General features: G+C 46.3%; 1 protein-coding gene across 2 annotated transcripts in view; it reads right to left on the reverse strand.

The window, feature by feature from the left end:
* Positions 1-5763: 5763 nt before the first annotated feature.
* ano11 (anoctamin 11) overlaps positions 5764-25382 on the reverse strand; it is a 63483-nt gene continuing 43864 nt past the window's right edge. Inside the window, exons 18-23 of one of the 2 annotated variants that reach the window (XM_085967023.1) lie at positions 23155-23291; positions 18354-18559; positions 17351-17493; positions 15733-15823; positions 15020-15154; positions 5764-11559 (exon numbers count right to left, since the gene is read on the reverse strand). In XM_085967023.1, coding sequence (XP_085823149.1) covers positions 11533-11559; positions 15020-15154; positions 15733-15823; positions 17351-17493; positions 18354-18559; positions 23155-23291 — 739 coding nt within the window. In that variant the 3' untranslated portion in view covers positions 5764-11532. Of the gene's footprint in view, positions 11560-14994; positions 15155-15732; positions 15824-17350; positions 17494-18353; positions 18560-23154; positions 23292-25382 lie in introns of both variants that reach the window. The other variant, XM_085967022.1, reaches the window with a different exon arrangement.

The following is a 25382-nucleotide window of genomic DNA, read 5'->3' on the forward strand; positions in this document are numbered from 1 at the left end:
AAAGTTAGTATGCAGGTGCAGCAGGTGATCAGGAAGGCCAATGGAATCTTGGCTTTTATTGCAAGGGGGATGGAGTATAAAAACAGGGAAGTCTTGCTGCAGTTATACAGGGTATTGGTGAGGCCACACCTGGAATACTGCATGCAGTTTTGGTTTCCATATTTAAGAAAAGATATACTTGCTCTCGAGGCGGTTCAGAGAAGGTTCACTCGGTTGATTCCAGAGATGAGGGGGTTGACGTATGAGGAAAGGTTGAGTAGGTTGGGACTCTACTCATTGGAGTTCAGAAGAATGAGAGGCGATCTTATCGAAACATATAAGATTGTGAGGGGGCTTGATCGGGTGGATGCGGTAAGGATGTTTCCACTGATGGGTGAGATTAGAACTAGGGGGCATAATCTTAGAATAAGGGGCTACCCTTTCAAAACTGAGATGAGGAGAAACTTCTTCACTCAGCGGGTAGTAAATCTATGGAATTTGCTACCCCAGAGAGCTGTGGAAGCTGCAACATTAAATAAATTTAAAATGGAGATAGACATTTTCCTAGCAGATAAGGGAATTAGGGGTTACGGGGAGAGGGCAGGGAAGTGGACGTGAGTCTAGATTCAGATCAGCCATGATCCTATTGAATGGCGGAGCAGGCCCGAGGGGCCGTATGGCCTACTCCTGCTCCTATTTCTTATGTTCTTATGTTCTTATGGACAAGATGGAGTCTGGACCCCTGGGTCTTCTAAACAATAGCAGTCCTTACAGATGCCTGCAGGCCAATGACAACTCAGAATGTGATCACATGTGAATATAATAGGTATTCCTTACAGATGCCTGCGGGCCAATGATAAATCAATATGCAAATGTTACAATCTTCACCCAACATTTACCTCTTGCAGGAGTCACCGAATAATGATCTGCAAAAGGAAATTAAGCTGATTTTTTTCCTATTCTTAGCCCAGAGACATTGAAGCCAATTCGAGATCCCTCAGCCCCCTGCCCCCACTGCTGATCAGCTGATTCAGTTTAGGCCAGGGTTTAACCTGGGACCTTCTGGCCTGTATGGTCCACCACACACCAGGTGGTGGAAAACTCGCCGAGCCATCGGGGGAGCATTGCTTGACCTTTAATATTCCCTTCCTGTATAGAAGAGACAGAACCTGTGCAGACCTGCCTGCAGCACAGGCTGTAAAACCGACAGCTGCACCACACCTGACACAACACATTCCTGGAAGAATTTGCCACTCCTGCTCCATTTTGTACTGAACACTGTATTAAACGCTCTGCTTCTGGGGATGGCTGACAGCAGCAACCTTGTTAAACGCAAATCAGACTCTCGAATTCCATTCTAAGATGTGTGCTGGCTTCACACTGGATTGCCCTGGACTCATTTCTGCTGTGACGAGAATTTAATTAGGGCTCAATCTTAAGCAGAATTCTCTAGAATTGCACTGCAAACAATGATTCGTACACAGCCTGTTCCCATCAATCCTCCAAGCGGCAAAGCACAACTTGCAGCCAGCTATTTTGACAATGTTACAGATTTAAATGCAACAAACTGCAACAGTCAACGGGATACTGACACACGCTGGTGAACACTCACCCAGACCCTCACACACTGTACAACACCCGGACCCTCGCACACTGTACAACACCCAGACCCTCACACACTGTACAACACCCGGACCCTCACACACTGTACACGCGGACCCTCGCACACTGTACAACACCCGGACCCTCGCACACCGTACAACACCCGGACCCTCGCACACTGTACAACACCCGGACCCTCGCACACTGTACAACACCCGGACCCTCGCACACTGTACAACACCCGGACCCTCGCACACTGTACAACACCCGGACCCTCGCACACTGTACAACACCCGGACCCTCACACACTGTACACGCGGACCCTCACACACTGTACAACACCCGGACCCTCACACACTGTACAACACCCGGACCCTCACACACTGTACAACACCCGGACCCTCACACACTGTACACCCGGACCCTCACACACTGTACACCACTCGGACCCACACACACTGAACACCCGGACCCTCTCACACTGTACAACACCCGGACCCTCACACACTGTACAACACCCGGACCCTCACACGCTGTACACCTGGACCCTCACACGCTGTACCACACCCGGACCCTCACACGCTGTACAACACCCGGACCCTCACACGCTGTACAACACCCGGACCCTCACACGCTGTACAACACCCGGACCCTCACACGCTGTACAACACCCGGACCCTCACACGCTGTACAACACCCGGACCCTCACACGCTGTACAACACCCGGACCCTCACACGCTGTACAACACCCGGACCCTCACACGCTGTACAACACCCGGACCCTCACACGCTGTACAACACCCGGACCCTCACACGCTGTACAACACCCAGACCCTCACACGCTGTACAACACCCGGACCCTCACACACTGTAGTACACCCATACCCTCACACACTGTACACCCGGACCCTCACACACTGTACACCCGGACCCTCACACACTGTACACCCGGACCCTCACACACTGTACACCCGGACCCTCACACACTGTACACCCGGACCCTCACACACTGTACAACACCCGGACCCTCACATACTGTACAACAGCCGGACCCTCACATACTGTACAACAGCCGGACCCTCACACACGGTACAACACCCGGACCCTCACACACTATACAACAGCCGGACCCTCACACACTGTACAACACCCGGACCCTCACACACTGTACAGCATTCATCGAGACCCTGACACACTGGTGAACACTCACACTGGCGATCATTACCAGTACCTTCAAACACTCACCAGTACTCTCACACACTATGAGCATTCGCCACTGGTCAGTGCGCGAAGCTGCTGTTTTTCTTGTTAAGGATGAAATCTTGCTGTGGATGAAATGTCAAGGGTTCCACACTGCAACTTCCTGATATGCACAGCCAATGGACAAAGCTCCCTGCCAGTAGCACACACTAGTAAAATTGGCCCTTATATGTGTTTGTGTGCCTCACAAGTGGGGATAATCAAGCTCTAAAATAGTTTCCAAGTATACTGTAAACCAAAATAGCTGCTTGGAGATGGTTTGGCTGTTTTAGAGGACTGAGAGCTTTGATGAAGAATTCATCAAGTTAAAGGCTATCTTTGAACAAGAATGGGGGTTTGAAATGCTACTTTAATGGTAAGCATCTCAGATAGGAATGTTGTTTGCAACTAGAGTGTTGATTGTGGCACTAGCCCCCCAAAACCATAGGCCATTGCTTGATTGTGCTGGGTCACATATCAACTAAGTGCCTTAGCACCATAGGTCCAGAGAAGTTTACAGCACAGACCAAGGCTATTCAGCTCATTGCGCCTGTACTGGCTCTTTGCTAAAGCAATCCAAAACTAATTCCACTGCAATGCTCTCTCCCCACAGCCCGAAATCTTCCTCTGCTTCAAATATTGATCTACTCTTCCTTGAAATAGTTCAATGGCCTCTAACTCAAATTACTTTCATGACAAAGCATTCCATGCTCCAACTCTCTATGCAAACCTCCCTCATCAACCTCTTGGTGACAATTTTAAATTGATAACCCCTCATCACTGACTCCCCAAGTAGGAGAGATAAGCCTTTCCATAGACGCTCTATCAAAACCCTTCATTATATTAAAAAACCTCTACTAAATCTCCTCGTGGCATTCTCTGCTCCGGTGGAAATAATTCCAGTAAATCAAGTCTCTCCTAATAACTATAGTTTCTCATCCCTGGGACCAATTAGTGAATCTATGCTGTGTGCACGCTATGGCTCTAATGCTTTTTTTATAATGGGCCCCCCCCCCCCACACTATGGCTCTAATGTTTTTTCTATAATGCCCCCCCCCCCCACCCCCCAAGACCACACAAATGTATTATATTTCTTTGCTCTTGTACTCAATGCTCCTATTTATAAAACTCAAAATGCTATGGGCCTTATTATGGCTTACCATTAAAGTAGCATTTCAAACCCCCATTCTTGTTCAAAGATAGCCTTTAACTTGATGAATTCTTCATCAAAGCTCTCAGTCCTCTAAAACAGCCAAACCATCTCCAAGCAGCTATTTTGGTTTACAGTACACTCGCTTTCAAGGAATTATGTTTTTGCTCCCCCATTTTCCTCTCTTCAACCAGATCCTTCAGTGTATACTCCCATTCCTTGTTTTCCCTTCCAAAATGTATTACCTCACACTTTTCTGAATTAAATTATATCTTCCACCTGTCTGTCCACTCTGGTAGCCAGTCTATGTACTCCTGAAGTCTTTTACCATCCTCCTCACTTTCTGCCAAAACCTTTACTTTGCTGTGTCATCAGCAAGTTTCAGTATCTCACGCCTTAGGCCCAAGTCCAAATCATTGATATATATCAAGAACAAAAGTGGATCCAGGACTCACCCAGGGTGTACACCACTTCAAACCCATCTCCAATTTGAGGAATATCCAGTTATCCTAATTTTCTGTCCATCAACAGATTTTCAATACATGCTGCTACATCCCCTCTTGCATTATACACCTGAATTTTTGTAATAAGACATCCTGTGAGACACTTTCTGAAAATCCATATACACCACATCTATTGCATTGTCTTTATCTATACAATCAGTTGACTGTGTTAGCCTGTAATCTTGTCACTTCCATCTATTCAGATGTGTGCACTTTTGACTTTCAAACTACTGAGTAAACGTGTTGGACTGGGGTGAGACACTACTGTTGCTTCAGTGCTCGATGTAATCAAGTTGGGTCAGCAATACTATCTTCAAAGAAATTGTCTGAATTTCAAAGGAAACAATGTCCCTTTAACTGAAGTGCTCAGCAGTTTCTGTTCATTGTTACTGTTATAGATATGGAAGATGGAAAGAGCTGTGTGAGCAGCACTTACATACTTACTATCAGAGACTATTGTCCAGACTGATGGACAACAGGCTTGGTTGAATAGCTAACACAATTATTTGTAGAGCAACTTACTGATCATGCTGTAACTGGAGTATTGTGTCCAATTCTGGGCACTGCTCTTCAGGAAGGATATGAAGGCCTTAGAGAGGGTACAGAAAAGATTTACAAGAATGGTTCCAGGGATGAGGGAGTTCAGTTACGTGGATAGACTGGAGAAGCTGAGGATGTTCTCCTTAGAGCAGAGAAGGTTGAGAGGAGATTTGATAGAGGTGTTCAAAACCATGAGGGGTCTGGACAGAGTAGATAGAGAGAAACTGTTCCCATTGGTGGAAGGGTCGAGAACCAGAGAACACAGATTTAAGGTGATTGGCAGAAAAACTTTTTTACTCAGCGAGTGGTTAGGATCTGGAATGCACTGCAGGGCTACAGGGAAAGGGCCCGGGAGTGGGACTAGCTGAAGTGCTCTTGCAGAGAGCCGGCATGGGCTCGACGGGCTGAATGGCCTCTTTCTGTGCTGTAACCACTCTATGATTCTATTCTATCCACCCACAGTTTTGCTTCCGTGAACCATTTTATTTGTAAATACGAGATGCTTATGACATTCGCCTTGTCACCTCAGAAGACAATTAGACCACTGCGTAAAGTCTAAAACTACTTGCCCAGATAAAATACACAAAAGCAAAAAAAAATCTGTAAGATGCTACGAAGTATAAAACTTATTGACGGAATTAGATTCAATCTACAAGAGCTAATGTACCTTTTCAGAAAGTTGTTTCGTTCAGTCGCTTGGCAAGTACAGGAAACTCTTTCGTATCCGGCACCAACGGGACCGGGATGGTGCCGGTTGATTAAAAATTCCAGATAATGGAGAGGTATATCTACCGAGGCTATTTTTAACAAACAAAAATTTAAAAAAATCAAGAAATGTGCAGTATAATTGGGTACTCACCTACAGAATGTTGTGTTAAATGGATGGTGGAAGATGCTTGATTAAGTACAGTAATGCCAGTTGAGGGTAATCCATAACTCTTTAATTACTTAACAGTAAAACAAAACTTATAAACGACTGTATACTGTAGTTTTCGGAGTGAGAATTTTGCCGGTTATTAGAGAATTCCGGATATTTAGGTGCCGTTTAAACGAGAGTTTCCTGTCACAGCTCATTTGAATGAAAAAGTCAAGTTTCTCTTCCCTTGCCTCTGGTCTTTTGGGATGATGGGTCACATGCACTCACAGAGCCGGGATACCTGCAGCACTAAAAACCAACAGACACAAATGTGATACTTATCCTGTGGAACTTCTTTCTTGAAAAACCAAATATAAACAGTTTTAGTGGTAGTGGCTTGTAACTGCAGGCCTCTTTTGCATATTTTCTCCTCTGTCCCCTCCCCCAGCTGATTCTCAACTTGATCAAAATGAGAAATTACAGCTTCATTTTGTCAAACTGTATACATTAACATTTCAAACATGCTCTACCAGCATCGAAGCAATTTTATCTCACTTGATTTCCGAACACATAGCTTGCCCCGTTACTTCCTGACTGATGCTCCCTGCCGTCTGTTTGAGCTGAATAAAGAGAAAGCAACCTTTCTTTAAATACTAGTAAGATTAAAAAACATATAAAATTAAAGCAGAAATTCCTGTGCTCGTCACAATCATCTCATTGCACAGCTTGGTTTGCTATCTGTATTTCATCTTTTCTCAGCATTTGAACCTAAATTATATTTATTTTGTTCTTTGTATTGTGCTTGTCTTCACTCCAGTGTTGAGCGTATTGCTGTATCTCCCGAATAAGACAGAAATTTTGGGACTCTCAATTATTAATGAATTTTTAATATCCACCAGGAGGGCTAGGAACCCCCCTCCACTAATAAAGGTTCCGCTGTAAAGATTAAAAGTGGCATAGCTCTGTCAACATGAGTGTAATAAAGCCTCGGTATTGCACATGACAAAAATGCTGCAAAAAAAAGGAAAGAAAATTAAGCATTTTTGTCAAAGATTTAGCTTGGTATGGGGTTTTTTAAAATTCTGTTGTGGTACATTAAGGTTAAAAACCAACTTCACTCTTAGAAATCATTTACCAGCTTACTTCGATACAATATTGCAATTATTGTTCAGTAGGTTAGCAAGGAGTTTGCTTCAAGGAGAAGCCGATTCACTCAATTCAAATACAAGCGTGCTATGCTATTTGTTCCTATGTGTCTGACTGGTAGTTTTTTGAATTTAACAGACACTTATTCAAATTCTGCTTAGCTCTGGATACTGTTTCAAGGAGACTTATCAGCTGGCCTTTCTCAAATCACTGAGGTTGAACAGGGGACTATGAGGAAACGTTGTGGACTGGAACCACAAAATAGGATAAGCCAGATAACTTCCATAATTGGTGAGGAAAGGATTTTTTTAAAATCTGCATAAAAAAGTAAACACAGTTATAGTTTTAGCACTAGGTGAACCATTTTTTATTTTCAACTATACAAGTTCAAAAATGTAACAATTACTGTAAATGGTATGTTTTTGCTATTATCCATTTAATAAACCTATTAGGTATTAAAAGACCCAAACAAGGTCTAGTGTAGAGTTATTCTGCAGCTTCTGAAGATGATGAGAATCCCATGGAGGTACGAGATAGAATCAGTAGCTGAAGGAATAAAAAAAAAGGTTCATGCGATTAATTTTACCCAGACATCAGGGCAAGTGAAATAGTCTCATGGATGTAGGAAGTGCAGGTATCCCTGCTCTGTGAGTGCATGTGTCCAATCTATACTACGTGTAACAGTTCAACCCAAAAGACCACTAGCAAGGAAAGAGAAAGCGAACTTTTTCCATTCAAATGAGCTGAAACTTATGAGAACAGACTGAAATACAGAAACCAAAAATATCTAGAATAAAAAGGGCAAAACAAGTCAAAAATGTAACAGTTATCTCAGAGCATCTGCACATACTAGGTCAAAACAGGGAGAATTACAGAATAAAATGTGCTGCCCAATGATATATGAACACTGTTGGTCCTGCAATTCATGAAGATCCAAGGGGCCTAGAAGTGCGGAATAAATAAGGCAACTCGTCTCAAATAAATTAACTCAAGTGAACAAGTCTGTTGGTCTGAACCAGTTTATTCGACCAAAATAAATATGTCCAGGCCAATCTGTATCTGCAATCTAAACACTTCTGGGAACCAAATATACAACAGATACAAACCAGTTTAGCAGAGAGTGTTTTATGCATAGTGTGATTTGTAGCTATTTAGAACACAAGTTTCAGAACAAAAGGCACCAACAACTGTGGCTACATTAAAGAGGCAAAAGAACCACATCTAAACATCTTTGTGACTCTTTCTCAGGACTGTTGGAGGACAATTTATTCACGTGATTTGTCCTAAGGCTTCTGTCCGAGTGGATTTGCAATAATAATGAGTTGCCTTTTTTCCTTAAAGGATGCATAAATCATGCAAAATGGCCTGTTTATCATGATCCTCAAGTTAGTGTTGCGGCCGAAGATGTAAAGGTCAGACCAGGAATTTAGAGGAGGGAGACTTGAAGTAAGGAGCTGCAAAGAGGTCAAGATGATGCTTGTGGGCAGAATAAAGATGCTCACAACAGTGGTCACCCATTTTGTGTTTGGTTTCTCCAATGTAGAGCAGGCCGTACCACGGGCATTACACAGTATACTAGACTGGAGGAAGTATTTGTAATCCCTGATTTACATCAAGGGTTAGGGGAATCTCAGCTCTCGACAGGGACATATTTTTCAGCGGATACAACCATAATTTTCATTAGTTCAGTAACATCTCCTAAAACGCGGGCATTCTATTAGCAATCATAGGAGCAGGAGTAGGCCATTGAGCCCCTCGAGCCTATTCTGCCATTCAATGAGATCATGGCTGATCTGCGATCTAACTCCATATACTGTACCCGACTTTGGCCCATATCCCTTAATACCTTTGGTTAACAAAATTCTATCAATCTCAGATTTAAAATTAACAATTGATCTAGCATCAGTCCCTCTTTCTCCCACTTAATGGACTGACATTACTGAGAATGTGTCAGTTTAAGTGAATTGGTAGTACTCTCATCTCGGAGTCAGAAGATTATGGGTTCAAGCTCCACTCCAGGACCTGCACACAGAAGCTAGCCTAACATTCCCGTGTAGTACTGACGGAGTGCTGCATTGCCAGAGGTTCCACCTTTTAGATCAGATATTAAACCAAAATCCCATCTGCCAGTGGTTTAGGCGCAAATATCCCATAGCACTATTCGAAGAAGTGCAGGAAGTTCTCTGTGTGTCTTGGTCAACATTCCTCCCGCAACCAACACCAAAACAGATTAGCTGGTCTTCATTTCATTTGCTATTTGTGGGACCCTGCTGTATGCAAATTAGCTGCTGCGTTACAACAATAGTGCCTGCACTTCAAAAGTAATTAATTGGTTGTGAAGTGCTTTGGGACATTCTGATGATCTGATAAGACACTGCATAAAAGCCTGCACACCATACAACTTGCATTTATATAGCACCTTTAACACAGTAAAACATCACAAGGTGCTTCACAGGAGCGATTATCAAACAAAATTTGGCATTGAGTCACATGCGATATTAGGACAGGTGACCAAAAGCTTGGTTTTAAGGAGTGTCTTAAAGGAGGAGAGAGAGGTAGAGGGGCGGAATTCCAGAGCTTAAGGCCTAGGCAGCTGAAGGCACGGTCGCCAATGGTGGAGAGACTGCGCAAAATATCAGCAAACTTACCATATGACAGACCTAAATGCAGAAACTCAATCTAAACACCAGAGTTCAGAAGCAATATGTGACGCGATTGAAGAAAATAAAGCTTACTCTACCCCAGCAGAAGGGCGGAACATGTGACATGACGGTTATTGCTGAAGTGTCCATGGCAATCTCTTCATAGTACAGAAATGTGCGAGTCTTTTGTACTGAAATTTAAACATAGAAGATGTCCTAGAAAGAGGGTATGTGTACCTATGTATGAAAGTGTACATGTATGGATATATGTACAGTATAAATATTTTTAATTTTGAGTTAAAGTCAGAGATGGTGCAGTATATTCCGATTTCAACACAGTGAACATGTAGGATGAGAAAGTGCATGTCGGAGGGAAGATTTATAGCTCAGTTGGAACAAGAGAGGAAAATTCAGATGAGCACTGACCGTAGTAGTTTTGATAAAATAGAGAGAGACAAGAAAGGTTGCAATGGCTGGAGGGCAGAGGGGAGGGAGTCAGACGACGAGCCTCGGACGTGTTTTAGATTACACATCATTACTAGGTATCGGAATCTCCACCCAAAAAAATGCAGCGAAAACCAGGATCCAACTATACAAATTATGTAGGGTTGTTTGGGTCCACATTCTTTATGGAACAATTCTTCAACGTTTGTGATTGATGTTCAGTAATGAGGCAAAGTAGCAGTGATATATATTTGAATAGTTTGAGCCTCTTCCTGTTGTCATGTGTCCAAGAGGGGCACGGCTGTGCTGCTTTCTTGCTTGACTTGTAGATACCAGCCCAGCAAGGCTCAAACAAGACTTACTGCTGAACGGAAAGTTCAAGTAGTTGGCAGCACTTTCAATTACATCTGTGCACAGTCCAAGAGTGTGATTAAGCTTTTAATGACTGCATCTGTCTATTTTGGGGCAGGGCATTTAGAGGAGGGAGTGGGAGGGAGAGTCTTTTTGTTGTTGGGGTGGAGTCTGTGTCCTCACGGTGTCTGACCAGCTCGAAGATGCAGCCCGATTGCTCACCTTACTGTTATTGTTTACATGGATCCTAAACTAAACAGACAAAAGACTTCAGTCAATAGCAAACAAGCCCTGCCCAATCCATCTCTAGTCAAATCAGGCCCTGGTCATGGTTTCTATAAATTATGTTTGTACACATCAGCAGCATCCTTGGCTATATTGTCTTTTCAGGTATTTTCACATTATTTTTGTAAATGTGCTTGAAGTTCAGCGTGGACATAAGTTAGATCCCTTGGAAAGAATTGCTAGTACAAGGTGGGGCTTTGAGGATCTCCATCCTTCCTGGGAGTCAATGACTAGAACATTTCTGGTTCTAAGTCATGATCAGGGCTCAAAGGTTTAAGGATGAATTGGCAAAAAATTTACATATCTGATGCAACACTGTCCCTTTGGGGGTAGTTAGTTTGGTTGATAATTGTGGGTGGTGGCATTGTTTACTCGTCAATGGATGACACAAAGGGAGAGCAAATCAATCTGGACCTGGATAAGTTCAGGACAGTAAAGAGAGAGAGCCACTGTGTCAGGGGAAGGGAAATCACACAACATAGCCTGCAGATGAAACAGAAGTATTTGCAATCTTTAGTGGGGCGAGGGGTCAAGCCTGACCCTTTTATCCGTCGCGGATACGGAGGCGCTGCACAGCCATGCACGGGCAGCTGGTTAGGGTACAACATGCCACATCTGCAGCAGACACCAAACCAAAAGCATTGACTTGTCGGAGCGAATCAACATCGTCATCATCCTGCGGCTTCATCTCCACGCCCACCACGGTGGGAACACTTTGGCGGCTGGCTGTATAATAGGGGATTCAGCCAGCGAGCTCCTTCTTCCTGGGACAGGGCCAAGCTGCCACTTGCTGGCTTACGGTGCTGCAGGATATACCACTTCCTGTGGAGATATAATCAGTGAAATTAGAGCAAGAACTAGAAAGGAGGTGAGCACAGTTTGTTATTCCTGTCTCTCTGTTTTATCCATAGCAATGTGGCCATTGCCCATCCAAATTTTCCTCTATTGTTCCTTAAGCTGTAAATATGCCCTCTTACATACTCTCTCACCTCCCTGCATTCTCACGGTGTTGAAATTAAGACACATTACACCATCCCTTACTGTAACTCATACTACAGGAAACTGTTTTTTAATCCGGCACGGACGGGACCGACGTGGTGCCGGTTCATCAAAAATTCCGGATAACCGAACACTATAGTAAAAGATACGGAGCTGAGAGCTCCGTATAAAGCAACAAACCCAGCTTCAGAACAATGGGAACAAGTTGCAAGCGTCTCTGTAGCTTAGCAACAGCTGCAGCCACGCGCTTGCACAGCAACAAATGGAGTAATAAAAGTTACCTGAACCTACTCCTGAATTTTGCCGGTTAACCGAGATTTCCGGTTATTTAGGTGCCGGTAAATCGAAAGTTTCCTGTATTTAACTCCATACCTCCCTCAGTCTACCCTTCCTCCTAAAAGCTACAGGCTTTTAAAACCCAAGATTGGGGTCAACCACTCACTATTTGCTGATTTACCGTGCCTCATCACCGACTGTTTTTAAGCTTGCTGACGGCCTACACGATCAGCCTTGGCCTCTCGCTGAGGTTTCTCAACTTAGAAAAGTCAGTATGGAGGTTAGACGTGGAGATGGAAACAGCCTCCCTCAGCAGAGGCCAAAGCATTCAAGACTCCCACAGTCAAACCGTGCTAATCTCAGACTCAAAGGGCCCGTTCTCTGTTACAAGCATTTCATTCCTGTTAATTATTGGGGTTGAATCCAGGTTCAGTGCAGATTTCCGTATATAAAAATTAAGTTTTATTATAGCTTTAATTTAACTGCAGAAAACAAACAAACACTGTTACTCACAGCCCATAAGCTACATAATGGTACAAGTACAGCCAGGAATGAGGACGGGAGCAACACCTTGCACTTATATAGCACCTTTAATGTCAAAAAATGTTCCAAGGCACTTCACAGAGACTTCATCAAAACAAAGAAGATATTAGGAGGGGTGACCAAAAGCTTGGTGAAAGAGGTGGGTTTTAAGGAGAGGATTAGAGACACATGGGCAGTGTTAGACTGTCACTCTGTCACACACACACACGCACACACTTCAGAATACATTAGAACAATTGTGGGACTCACTCTCCTCTGTGAGAGGCAGAAAATTTTAAAATACGACAGTAACTTGCTCAGCACCTTAAACTTTCACTTTTATTGTCAATTTGCTTTCACACACCTCACTCTTTTCGACTCACACTGGAGAACCGTTCTGTGGCACTGGCCACTCTCTGGTCCCTCGTTATGGGCTGGATATTGACATGGAGGAGGGGAGGGAGCCGGGGACTGCTTTGAGGTCAGGAAACCCGGAAGAGCGGGTTTCCCGCAGGTCCTGCGGAATTTAACCGCAGGACCTGATTAGCAATTTTTATCTCCGTTTCCTGGCCACAGCCAGCCAGATTGAGAGGCTGGCTGGCTGTCGAGTGGGTAGGCCTTCGGCACCAGGCCGCAGCCGGGGAGCAGAGAGGAGGTAGGGAGGGAGGGTTCGGAAAGGCCGGGGGGAGGAAGATCGAAGGCCAGAGGCAAGATCAGAGGCTGGATCGAGGGGGGGGGGGGGGGGGAATCAGAGGCCCATGGAGGAGATCAGAAGGGTTGGGGATGGGGGAGGGGTGATCAGAAGAGTCGGAAGGGTTGGGGCTGCCCGATCGCGGGTGGGGGGAAGCGGTTGGTGAAGCAGGTAAACTGGACCCAGCAGGTAAGTGGAAAGGCAATTACCTTCTGGATCCAGCAGGCCTCGCCTCCCTTTAGCCGTGGGTTTCCAGAGACCCGGAAAACTCGGTCAGCCAGGGTTAAATTTAAAATTGTGGTTAAATATGATACACGCAGCCTTATTATATTTAAGCTGCCGCCTGGGAATGGGTTGGCTGCCCGCCCCCATTAAAACCGGAAGTGGGCAGGCTGGAATTCAGATTAACATTTTACCATCCCACCTCTTTTTTTTAAATTCGTTTATGGGATGTGGGCGTCGCTGGCAAGGCCAGCATTTATTGCCCATCCCTAATTGCCCTCGAGAAGGTGGTGGTGAGCCGTCTTCTTGAACAGCTGCAGTCCATGCGGTGAAGGTACTCCCACAGTGCTGTTAGGGAGGGAGTTCCAGGATTTTTACGATGAAGGATTGGCGATATACTTCCAAGTCAGGATGATGTGTGGCTTGGAGGGGAACTTGGAGGTGGTGGTGCTCCCATGTGCCTGCTGCCCTTGTCCTTTTAGGTGGAAGAGGTCACGGGTTTGGGAGGTGCTGCCGAAGAAGTCTTGGTGAGTTGCTGCAGTCCATCTTGTAGATGGTACACACTGCAGCCACGGTATGCCGGTGGTGGAGGGAGTGAATGTTTAAGGTGATGGATGGGGTGCCAATCAAGCGGGCTGCTTTGTCCTGGATGGTGTCGAGCTTCTTGAGCTTCCTGACCCAAACCCACCCACTTTTGGGGGCTAAATTCCCCCCCTTGTGTTAGACTGAGCCTGGTCCTGTCCTCACCCGACATGCCACATGTGGGGGGTGATTTTCATCTTTCTGCCACCTGCTTTACACCATGAGCGGCACAGTAGCAAAACGAAAATAGTAAATATCAACTAACGGCCAGCTCCCTGATCGAGGCCCGCCAGATGCCTTAATTTAGGTGGCTAGCGCGCCCAACTGGAAACAAGGAGGAGCTTCATTAGTCCATGACGTCTTTAGGAGCCCAAAGCCATTTTCAACATCACCAACAAGGCAGTAACCAGTGGTCATCCCGCCCATTACTCATGGGGGTTAAAGGGCAAGAAACGGCCTGGAAGCAAGAGTGGGAAGATTATTCATTTATTGATTTGGCAGTTTTGAGCCTTCAGGATTACCTGAATTGCCCTCTATTTCCCTTTCTAAAAGTCCTCAGCTGCTTAAATGATGCCATCAGTTGCCCCTCCACCCCCACCCATCCCATGGACCTATCCAGCTCTCCCCTGACCGAGGTACAATATAGAAATCCTAGATGAACTCCAGGGGTCCACTGGTTGCAAACACACTTGCTGAGGGAGACACAGAATCCTTGCTTGCTTACTGTGGGAACCAGGATCACAACCTGCTGTTAATTAATTAATAATACTTGGACGTTACGGGCACTTGGGCCAATGACGATGCTGCAGGACCCACTCCTTCATGTGTGCATCATTTATAGGCCATGTTGCTGTGCATCATATCAGATGGTTTACTGACTTTTATTACGGTCTCTCATATGAGGTAAACACCCTTGTTTGATCGTTTGCTGCCTCTAGCTGACACACGGCTACATCCCCACTAACCTGGAGAAGCCGAATGCTGACTCACCGACAGATAAACATCCTGGTTATCTGCTAACGCCTGCTTCGCCAGATACCGCTCCCGCTTCATCTTCACCTCGAGGGATTCTGGGATATCCGGTACCATCCAGTCAATTGCACGGAGAATGAAAAACACCACATGCTGCAGGGCCGAAACATAGCGATTCAGTGACAGAAGCTACACCGATGCTGCAACAGAAGCAATAGCGTCTAGTCGGCTTAGGGGAGAGCTACCAGGAAGTGATATCAATATACTGTGGAGGAGTATCCGAGCAGAGCCGACAAGGGAAGGGCATTAGAATAGATAGAGCTTGATGGCCGGCGTGGACACGATGGGCCGAAGGGCCTCTTTCTGTGCTGTATAACTCTATGACTATGGCATCTGAGGAGTGTCTACTGGGGAGCGGCGTCATCAACAGAAGGGGAATGGCAGAATATGATCCATACACAGGGGAATTTAAAACAAATTAACAATCAGAGGTATATTTCTGGTTTGCTAGGAACACTGAAGAATTATCTTATTGAATATTTTCAAACCTTTGCATTTCAGAACAGTGACTGATCTGTGCACTGGTCTGTGATGAGGTGACTGTACCCTGACTGAGATACACATAAAAGGACCCAACAGGTCCATTGGGCAGCAAAAGAAGAAGACTGCAGCTATGGAACACAAGTAAATGGTTCTTTTACTGAAATGACTGCATCTTGTTACTGCGTTACCTCAAAGACGATGATGAATCCGAGTCGAACAGCCAGCAGCTTCCAGTAGAACAGTGTGAGATTCCCATCTGGATCACGGAACGCTTTGTACCTGTCATTACATAGAATCACATAGAAATTACAACACAGACACAGGCCATTTGGCCCAAGCAGTTCGTGGTGTTTGTGCTCCACGGGCAGTAGTCTTAATCCCACATGTTCCAATATCCCTTGACTCCACCCCCCTCCCCCCTTTCCTTCAACCATCTGTCTAACTTATTCTTCAACGTTAACATGGTTTCTGCTTTAATCACTAACTCTGATGGTGCATTCCACAGCCTCACAACCCTTTGTGTAAAAAGGTTTCTCGTCCTCTCTGTCCTCCGAAATCTCTTACATTTAATCTTATATCTATGTCCCCATGTTCCAGACCCCTCAATCATTGGAAGCAGTCTGTTTCTATCTACTCTGTCCCTTCCCTTCAAAACTTTCAACATCTCTATCAAATCACCATTAATCTCCTCTGTTCTAATGAAAACAGTCTTTCTTCGTATTTGTATTTCCTCATCCTAGGCAACATCCTAGTGAATCTGTGCTGTACCCTCTCTATTGCCGCAGACTTCCTTCCTACATCATGCAGTCCAAAACTGCACACAGTACTCCAACTGTGGTCATACTAAGATTCCCCATCACATTTGACTTGTATTCAATACATCTTGACATAAAACTCCATTAGCTTTTTTTAATGGGCTTTTCAACTTGAGTTGCTGCTTTTAATGTCTTGTAAAACTGAATCCCATAACATCAATCAATAACCTCTTAAATTGATTATTAGACCTTGGATTAATAATAATCAAAATAGAGTCAGGGTGGGGAGAGAAGGAGAGACTTGTAGCATGTTCCCCCTTTACCTGCAGCCCTCAGGAGATTTGCCTCTCGCTGTGTCGCCGAGTCTCCATTCACAGCCTGGCCAGCTGTGGGATGTTGACCAAGCTGGATTCAGTGCTGTTTCCTGTCCTAATCTTGCTGCTTCTTTACCAACTTCATGCTCACCTCTCCCACAATTCCCTGTTTCTGCCCTGCCCACCGCACTAAGACTGCCAGGTCAAAGTCACCAAAGATATTCTCAGTGACTACAACTGTGTCATGTTAGCCCTCCCTGACCTCTCTGTGGTGTTTGACATGGTCGATTACGCCACCTTCTTCCAGAACCTATCCTCCAAGGTCCACCTCCGCGGCGCTGCCCGAGCTTCGCTCCACTCCTACAGTCCAAATGCAGCCAGAACATCTCCAGCCATGGCTTCTCCTCTTACAGATTGCGGTCACCTCCTGAATGCCCCAGGTTCCATCCTTGGCACACTCCTGTTCCTCCCGGCACCACAAAAAGAAAGAACTTACCTCCGATCCAGGAAACTGGCCTGGTGCCATGGGCAGATGTCTCACCCCAACCATCCTGGGGTGGCTTACATAGATAGATAGATAGGGGCTTGAGGGAAACCCAGCCCCCAGTCTCCAAGACATCCAACACTTCACAGTTCACGGGAAACTGCCAAAACTCACACCCTGCTGGATGTTGAGTGAAACCCACCTGCACTTTCTGTCCCATCAGTAACACTCAAGTATCCCAAGTTAGTCTCACCTGCATAGTGTGTAGTTGCTGTTAACATAGCTGTAGGGCGAGTACGCCAGCGTAAAGTTTACGTATCCATCCAGGTTACCGTTGTGTTCATACTGATAGAGCAGGCGGGGCAGGAATTCAGATGTGAATGCAATCAGGAAAGCCTGGGGGAGGAAAGGAAAGGAACACAGACAGAATTAAATGGTAGAAGGGCAATGTGAAGAAAAATGTCGCATATTGTACAAGCTCATACACAAACCGGGTATACAGAGTATACACACAGCACGAGACAGATTCTTTCCAAAGTATCTGAAATGTTTCACCTTAAGTTGGCCATCTTCGAGATCCTTTTACCTACAAGATAGACTCTAGCATTAAGATTCATACTCTCACTAATTTCACTAATCAGTCTCTAGCATTGGTACTCACAGTCTTACTAATGCTATCACTGAGCTCACAGTCACATGAATGTTCCTCGCCTCACTAGTGCTGCCAATGCTTTTAGGGAGGGGATTTTCTCTATTATCTTTAGCAAAATTTGTTATAAACAAATTTAAGATCACACTACAAATTCTAGTGATATGGTTACTGGGTCTCATCAATGCTTCTAGCTTCACTTATAGTGCTCACTGTTAAGGCAGTGAGTCGTACAGACCAGGAGGATCCCAGCATTGGCTGTAAAGCGCTTTGGGACGCCAAGAGGTCATGAAAGGTGCTATAGAAATGTAAGTCTTTCTTTCTTTTTAACTCCTGTTGAAAATGCTTGTGTGTGCACACTATGGGAAGACAGGATTGGGCATGCCCACAGTGAAATACCCTGCCAACACTCACTGACTAAGTTTATAAAGAATGGCCACTTGGATGAGCTATCAGAGGTCAGTGAGTGCCCATAGAACTGTACCCCAGCAACAGTAACACCTTCAGGAGAGAAGGGGAAAAAAAGGGTGGGGAGGGGGTTGGAGGGGACACTGATACACACTGGGTTACCAATACAGACGGACTGATCCAGTTCTCTGTTACTCACATTAATAATGACCGAGAGCTGGGCCAGTGCTTCGAGGATGTTGAGCCAGACTCCGATGTTCTGAGCGCGTTCAGCCACTGGTCTCCGGTATTCACACACAAACTTCTGGGCATCCAGACGAATCTCCACCCAGTTGTTGAGCATAGCAAAGAGAGGAGCCAGTGGAAAGGCAGCCACAAAGATAGTGATGAACCCAAATTGTAGGACTGGCAAGAGGAAGAATGGTAGAGAATCAGGAACCTCAGATCTCTGTGTATTACTGCCATCCCCTATACCTCCCGGACGCTCACTGTGCATCACTGAAAAGTTGTGAATTTTTTTGCACGAGTTAGTAAAGTAAATTCTAGCACTATTTTTATTTTAATCGCATGGCATTCAAATAGCCAATCACCCATTATAATCACCATGACGATCATACCATCACCTGTTTGCAGTGTGTTACACACAGTAATATGTCTGCGCTCACTCGGAGATCGAACTCCAAACCATTGTCAACACCTTCACCGAAGCATACTAGAGCATGGGCCTTACACTAAACATCCGTAAGACAAAGGTCCTCTACCAACCTGCCCCCGCCACACAGTACTGCCCCCCCGATTATCAAAATCCATGACAAGGCCTTGGACAACGTGGACCACTTTCCATACCTCGGGAACCTACTGTCAACAAGGGCAGACGTCGACGACGAAGTCCAACACCGCCTTCAGAGTGCCAGTGCAGCCTTCGGTCGCCTGAGAAGAGAGTGTTTGAAGACCAGGACCTCAAACCCGGCACTAAGCTCATGGTCTACAGAGCAGCAGTGATACCCGCCCTGCTGTATGCCTCAGACATGGACCATGTACAGCAGGCACCTCAAAGCACTGGAGAGGTACCACCAACGCTGCCGCCGCAAGATCCTGCAAATCCATTGGCAGGATAGGCGCACCAATGTCAGTGTTCTTGCGCAGGCCAACATCCCCAGCATCGAAGCTTTGACCACGCCCAATCAGCTCCAATGGACGGGTCACATTGTCCGCATGCCCGATACGAGACTCCCAAAACAAGCGCTCTACTCGGAGCTCCGACACGACAAGAGAGCCCCAGGTGGGCAGAGGAAACGCTTCAAGGACACCCTCAAAGCCTCCTTGAAAAAGTGTAACATCCCCATCGACACCTGGGAATCCCTGGCCCAAGACCGCACAAAGTGGAGGAGAAGCATCTGGGAAGGCGCCGAACACCTCGAGTCTCTTCGCCGGAGCAAGCAGAAGCCAAGCGCAGGCAGCGCACGTCAACCCAAGCACCCCACCCACCCGCCCCTTCAACCACCGTCTGCCCCACCTGTGACAGAGACTGTGGGGTCGATTTTAACTCAGCCGTGAGGCGGGCTTTGAGGCGTGTGGGGGGTTAAATTCGCAAAAACTGGGGTTCCCGACCCCGAGCCATTTTAACCCAGGCGTGTCTGATGGTCCCGAATCAGTCCCGCCTCCAACAGGCCCATATGGTCTTTAAGGCCCTTAATCAGCAATAATTGGCATTTATAATCCCATTTTAACAGGCCCTTGCATTTTTAACCCTTTTCCCACGTAAAACATGCCTGGTGGGGATCACGCCTGTGAAACCTGGCGTGAGCACTATTTGCTTGCTGACTATCAGCTGCAGGTCAACCATTAAAGAGGAGATTTGATCAGTCATCATTTGCAGGTGGCAGGACTTTGTTGTTTCAGGCCTGGGGCAACTTTTACCAGGCTTAACCACACCTGTGGAAGGTTGGAGCCTCACACACATCTCCAGTGTGACCTCCTGGGAAACCCCGCTCGCCACCTTCACTCAGCGCTTCCTCAATGGAGGCATATACCAGAAGCATGGGAGCCATTTATTTCCTTCCCTTCTGGGCATTAGATGAGCTCGAACACCAGCCGCGGCACCAGCAGAACCATGAGCAACAGCAGCAGCAACAGGAGCGCCAGGCTGCTGCTCACCCACCTGAAGCTGCACAGGCCAGAAGGGGCCAGCACTTGGAAGTGGCTTGAGAGCACCTTGCTGCACATCAGGGGGCCATGGGGACCCGTATCTGCACTGGCAGTCCTACTCAGAAGGACTTCCATGAAGGTCTGGTTTCTCTGTTCAATAGATGCCCATCGCTCCTCAAGAGATGTCATTCTATTATGAGCACTCACCATGTTTTCCATACCCTGGCGACTTATCTCCTCCATGGAGGTTGCCATCCTTTCTATGGTGATGCGTTCATGCGCCAATGACTCCACAGAGGCTCTGCTCATGTTCGCTATGGACTCCTCCATTCGCTCCATACTCACATCGACCCTGGAGACAAAACCTGCCAGAGACTCCTGCATCTGTTCCTGGAGTTCCAGCCCCGCTGATCTTATGGATGGACCCAGAGGCAGAGGGTCGACATGCAGCTGAGCCGAGTTGGCAGAGTCCTGCGCCCTCCGACTAGGACTCTCCACTGCCGTCCCTGTCTCCACAATCTGCTGATGCTCACTTGTGAGCTGTGATACACCAGGTGACAACACTACTCTATGTCCCAAAGGTCCCACCAAGGTGTGAGTGTCTGCGCTGGTGCTGGGTACGCTGAATTCTGCTGACGCTGCGCCCTCAGAGGTTGCAGATTCCTCTGAGGAGTCTGGAAGCTCAGGCTCTTCCTCCTGGACAGTGGGGACGGGGGCTCTCGATGGTCCTGTGGGGGAGTAAAGGAAAGAGTTAGAGATGTGAGGTCAAGGTTACATGCACATTGCATATTGCAGATGATCATAGGTCCATCTGTTATAGCTTCAGAATCATTATCAGTGACTCATGCAATGTCAATGAGAGAGATGGAAAACTATTCCGTCACCAGCTTCCTGTGATGCACCCGTCTGTCCGTCCCCCACTTGCGCCTCATCCTCCAGTCCTACGATCTCCAGGACCGCCTCCTCCCAGGGGGTGAGGTGGGCTACTGAGGGTGGCCCTCCTCCTGTCCTCGCTCGTTCTCTTTTCCTGCAATGAGGGAGACAAGTGGAGGTTGAGTGAGAATGAAGGAGTGAGTTTAGAGAATCCATAGCATAGATGCTTAGAAGGAGACAAAGATGGAGTGAGGTGGCAAGACCTGTGTGTTGTCATAGCATCAGAGTGATAGGGAGTGTGAGGGCTGCATAGTTGAATAGTTGGGTGAATGTGAGCATAGAGAGAGAGGGAATGGGTAAGGGTGCATGGATGTCAGTGTCAAGTGGGATGTGGAGGAAGAGATTGCTAAAGCTGAGTGCTGGTGAGGAGAGGCAATGGAGATCAGATTGAAAGTGATGGGAACTTCATACTCACTTTTCCAGTGTGCTGAAGGTCATGAAATCTCTTCCTGCACTGTATCCAGGTTCTGCGGGTAGCCGATAAGGAGTTGACCTCCTCTGCCACTTGCAGCCATGCAGCCTTTGTCTGCTGGGGAGGCATCTTCCTCCCTGATGAAGGGAAGAGCACCTCCTTGTGAGCTCTTGCTCCCTCCATGAAAGCCTGCAGGGCAACGTCGTCAAAACAGGGTGCAGACCTCAGTCTTTTTCTTGCCATTCTGCTTCCAGCTCAGTGTATCAGCAAATGCCAAAAGGTTGGCAGCCTGCAGAAGAAGCAAGGCTTGTTGCAGACCCTAAATGCAGCAACAATAATGACGTCATATTATGCGACTTTCTGACTGGAAATACTCATTTGCCAAGGGTTCCCACACGTTGGAAATCAATTGGCCAATTGAGTTAAAATTGCATCAATCTCACACACCCATTTAGATTCGTGTGGGAAACACCAAATTCGGGGAACCTGACAATTCCCCGCACCCGAGTTAAAATCGACCCCTGTAGGTCCCACATTGGACTCATCAGGCACCTGCAAACTTATTTTTAATGTGGAAGCAAGTGATCCTCGGTTCCGAGGGACTGCCTAAGAAGAGGACACAGTAATATAACATACTGGGGATTTGGATGATTATAACCTGCGCAACATTCTCCCCAAAGTTGATGATGTCACCTCAACCCCTCTATGTGTGCCCTGCTTGTACAGCACCCCGTATTATTCTGCATAGCACATCACATTATGCACTGTGCACCACTTGATATCAGGGAAAACCCACAGGACATCACTGGCTGTCATTGGTTATCACTGGCTATCATGGCAGGTGATCGGAACCATTCAGAAAGCGACACTTTCATTCTCTCCAGATCTTTTTATTAACATTGTAATACTCGGGCGACAAATCGCACCGCATGGAGTAAGTGTAGAAATTTGCTGGATCGGTTACAGAATGTGACACTGTGCCAAATCACTGCTACTGGTTATCACTGGATATTCTATTATTACCATCTTTGGATATTAGCATTCACTGGTTATCATTATTACTCGGTATTGTTGAATATAACTGGGTATCGCTAGACATAACTAGCTACCAGCAGATGTCACTAGACATCACTCGCTGTCACTGGATATCAATATGACTGGATATTACTGAATACCATTATCACTGATCACATGATCTTATTGAATGGCGGAGCAGGCTCGAGGGGCCGAATGGCCTGCTCCTGCTTATGTCTTATGTCCACTGGAAATCACAGAGAGACTGAATATCACTATCATTGGACATTACGAGCTATCACTTTCACTGTATATCACTCCTATGCTGTTTCAATGGTATTTACCAAATAATGTACATCTAATTAAATTACATTTGCAGCTGTAATATTCTCGGTGAAAAAATGTGTGTAATTCTTTTTATATTTACAGTATTTATGAATACTATTAAGATGTGAACAGTCCAAGAGGTAAAAAGCTTGCTCCATTCACTCACCCATTTCCAGATATTCTTCAAACAGCCCCTCACAATCGATGAGTTCGTAGTCGTCCTCCCATCGCTTGGGCTCCTGACAGATCTGGGAGCCCCTGATAATGGCCAGTTTCCGCTTCTGCCACCAGGCCTTCAGTTTCCTGACAAATGCATGCAACAACAGAACTCAGAGTCACTTGCACTGCCCCTCCTAGCTGCATAAAGGTGAGCTAAGATTGTGGGTTACAGAATGTTGCATCACTAGTGAGCTTGGATTGGTTGCAAAAGGCCCATGACCTCATCACCAGACTGTCACAGCTCACTGCCTCAATGGGTAAGATGCCTCTGTGACTAGGCTAGATAGCGTTTCTTCCTGAAGACTAATAAATACTTTAGAACATCCCCACTTCTGACCTTATGATGGAGGGAAGGTCATTGATGAAGCAGCTGAAGATGGTTGGGCCTAGGACATTGCCCTGAGGGGTTCCTGCAGCGATGTCCTGGGGCGGAAGTGATTGACCTCCAACAACCACAACCATCTTCCTTTGTGCTAGGTATGACTCCAGCCAGTTGAGAGTTTTCCCCCCGATTCCCATTGACTTCAGTTTTACTGGGGCTCCTTGATGCCACTCGGTCAAATGTTGTCTTAATGTCAAGGGCAGTCACTCTCACCTCACCCCTGGAATTCAGCTCGTTTGTCCATGTTTGGACCAAGGCTGTAATGAGGTCTGGAGCCGAGTGGTCCTGGAGGAACCCAAACTGAGCATCGATGAGCAGGTTATTGGTGAGTAAGTGCTGCTTGATAGCACTGTCGACGACACCTTCCATCACTTTGCTAATGATTGAGAGTAGACTGATGGGGCAGTAATCGGGCGGATTGGATTTGTCCTGCTTTTTGTGGACGGGACATACCTGGGCAGTTTTCCACATAGTCGGATAGATGCCAGTGTTGTAGCTGTACTGGAACAGCTTGGCTAGAGGCGCGGCCAGTTCTGGAGCACATGTCTTCAGCACGACAGCCGGGATGTTGTCGGGGCCCATAGCCTTTGCTGTATCCAGTGCGCTCAGCCGTTTCTTGATATCACGTGGAGTGAATTGAATTGGCTGAAGACTGGCTTCTGTGATGATGGGGACCTCAGGAGGAGGCCTATATGGATCATCCTCTCCGCACTTCTGGCTGAAGTTGGTTGCAAATGCTTCAGCTTTGTCTTTTGCACTCACGTGCTGGGCTCTGCCATCTTTGAAGATGGGGATACATAGAAACATAGAAGATAGGAGCAGGAGTAGGCTATTCGGCCCCTCGAGCCTGTTCCACCATTTAATGAGATCATGGCTGATCATCCAAATTCAGTACCCTGTCCCTGCTTTCTCCCCATATCCCTTGATCCCTTTAGCCTTAAGAAATATATCTAACTCCTTTTTGAATATATTTAATGAATTGGCCTCAACTGCCTTGTGTGGTAGAGAATTCCACAGGTTCACCACTCTCTGGGTGAAGAAATTCCTCCTCATCTCAGTCCTAAATGGCTTACCCCTTAACCTTAGACTGTGACCCCTGGTTCTGGACTCCCCCGCCATCGGGAACATCCTTCCTGCATCTAGTCTGTCTAGTCCTGTTAGAATTTTATACGTTTCAATGAGATCCCCTCTCATTCTTCTAAACTGTAGTGAATATAAGCCTAATTGACCCAATTTCTCCTCCTACGTCATTCCTGCCATCCCAGGTATCAGTCTGGTGAATATTCGCTGCACTCTCTCCATGGCAAGAACATCTTTCCTCAGATAAGGTGACCAAAACTGCACACGATACTCAAGGTGTGGTCTCACCAAGGCCCTATACAACTGCAGCAAGACATCCTTGCTCCTGTACTCGAATCCTCTCGCTATGAAGGCCAACATACCATTTGCCTTCTTAACCACCTGCTGCACCTGCATGCTTACCTTCAGCAACTGGTGCACAAGGACACCCAGGTCTCGTTGCACTATCCCTTTTCCCAATCTATTGCCATTCAGATAATAATCTGTCTGATATTCATGGAGCCTCCTCCTCCCGTTAATTGTTTAATTGTCCACCACCATTCACGTGGCATGACTGCAGAGCTTTGATCTGATCCGTTGATTGTGGGAATCACTTAGCTCTGTTTCCGCTATGCTGCAGCTTCCCCGGGTTGGCACCTCATTTTTAGGTACGCCTGGTGCTACTCCCGTCATGCTCTTCAGCACTCCTCATTGAACCAGGGTTGGTCCTTGAC

The sequence above is a fragment of the Somniosus microcephalus genome, chromosome 25 (assembly GCF_052327205.1).
Source record: "Somniosus microcephalus isolate GS21.2 chromosome 25, FLI_Smic_1.0, whole genome shotgun sequence".
Classification (NCBI taxonomy): Eukaryota; Metazoa; Chordata; class Chondrichthyes; order Squaliformes; family Somniosidae; genus Somniosus; species Somniosus microcephalus.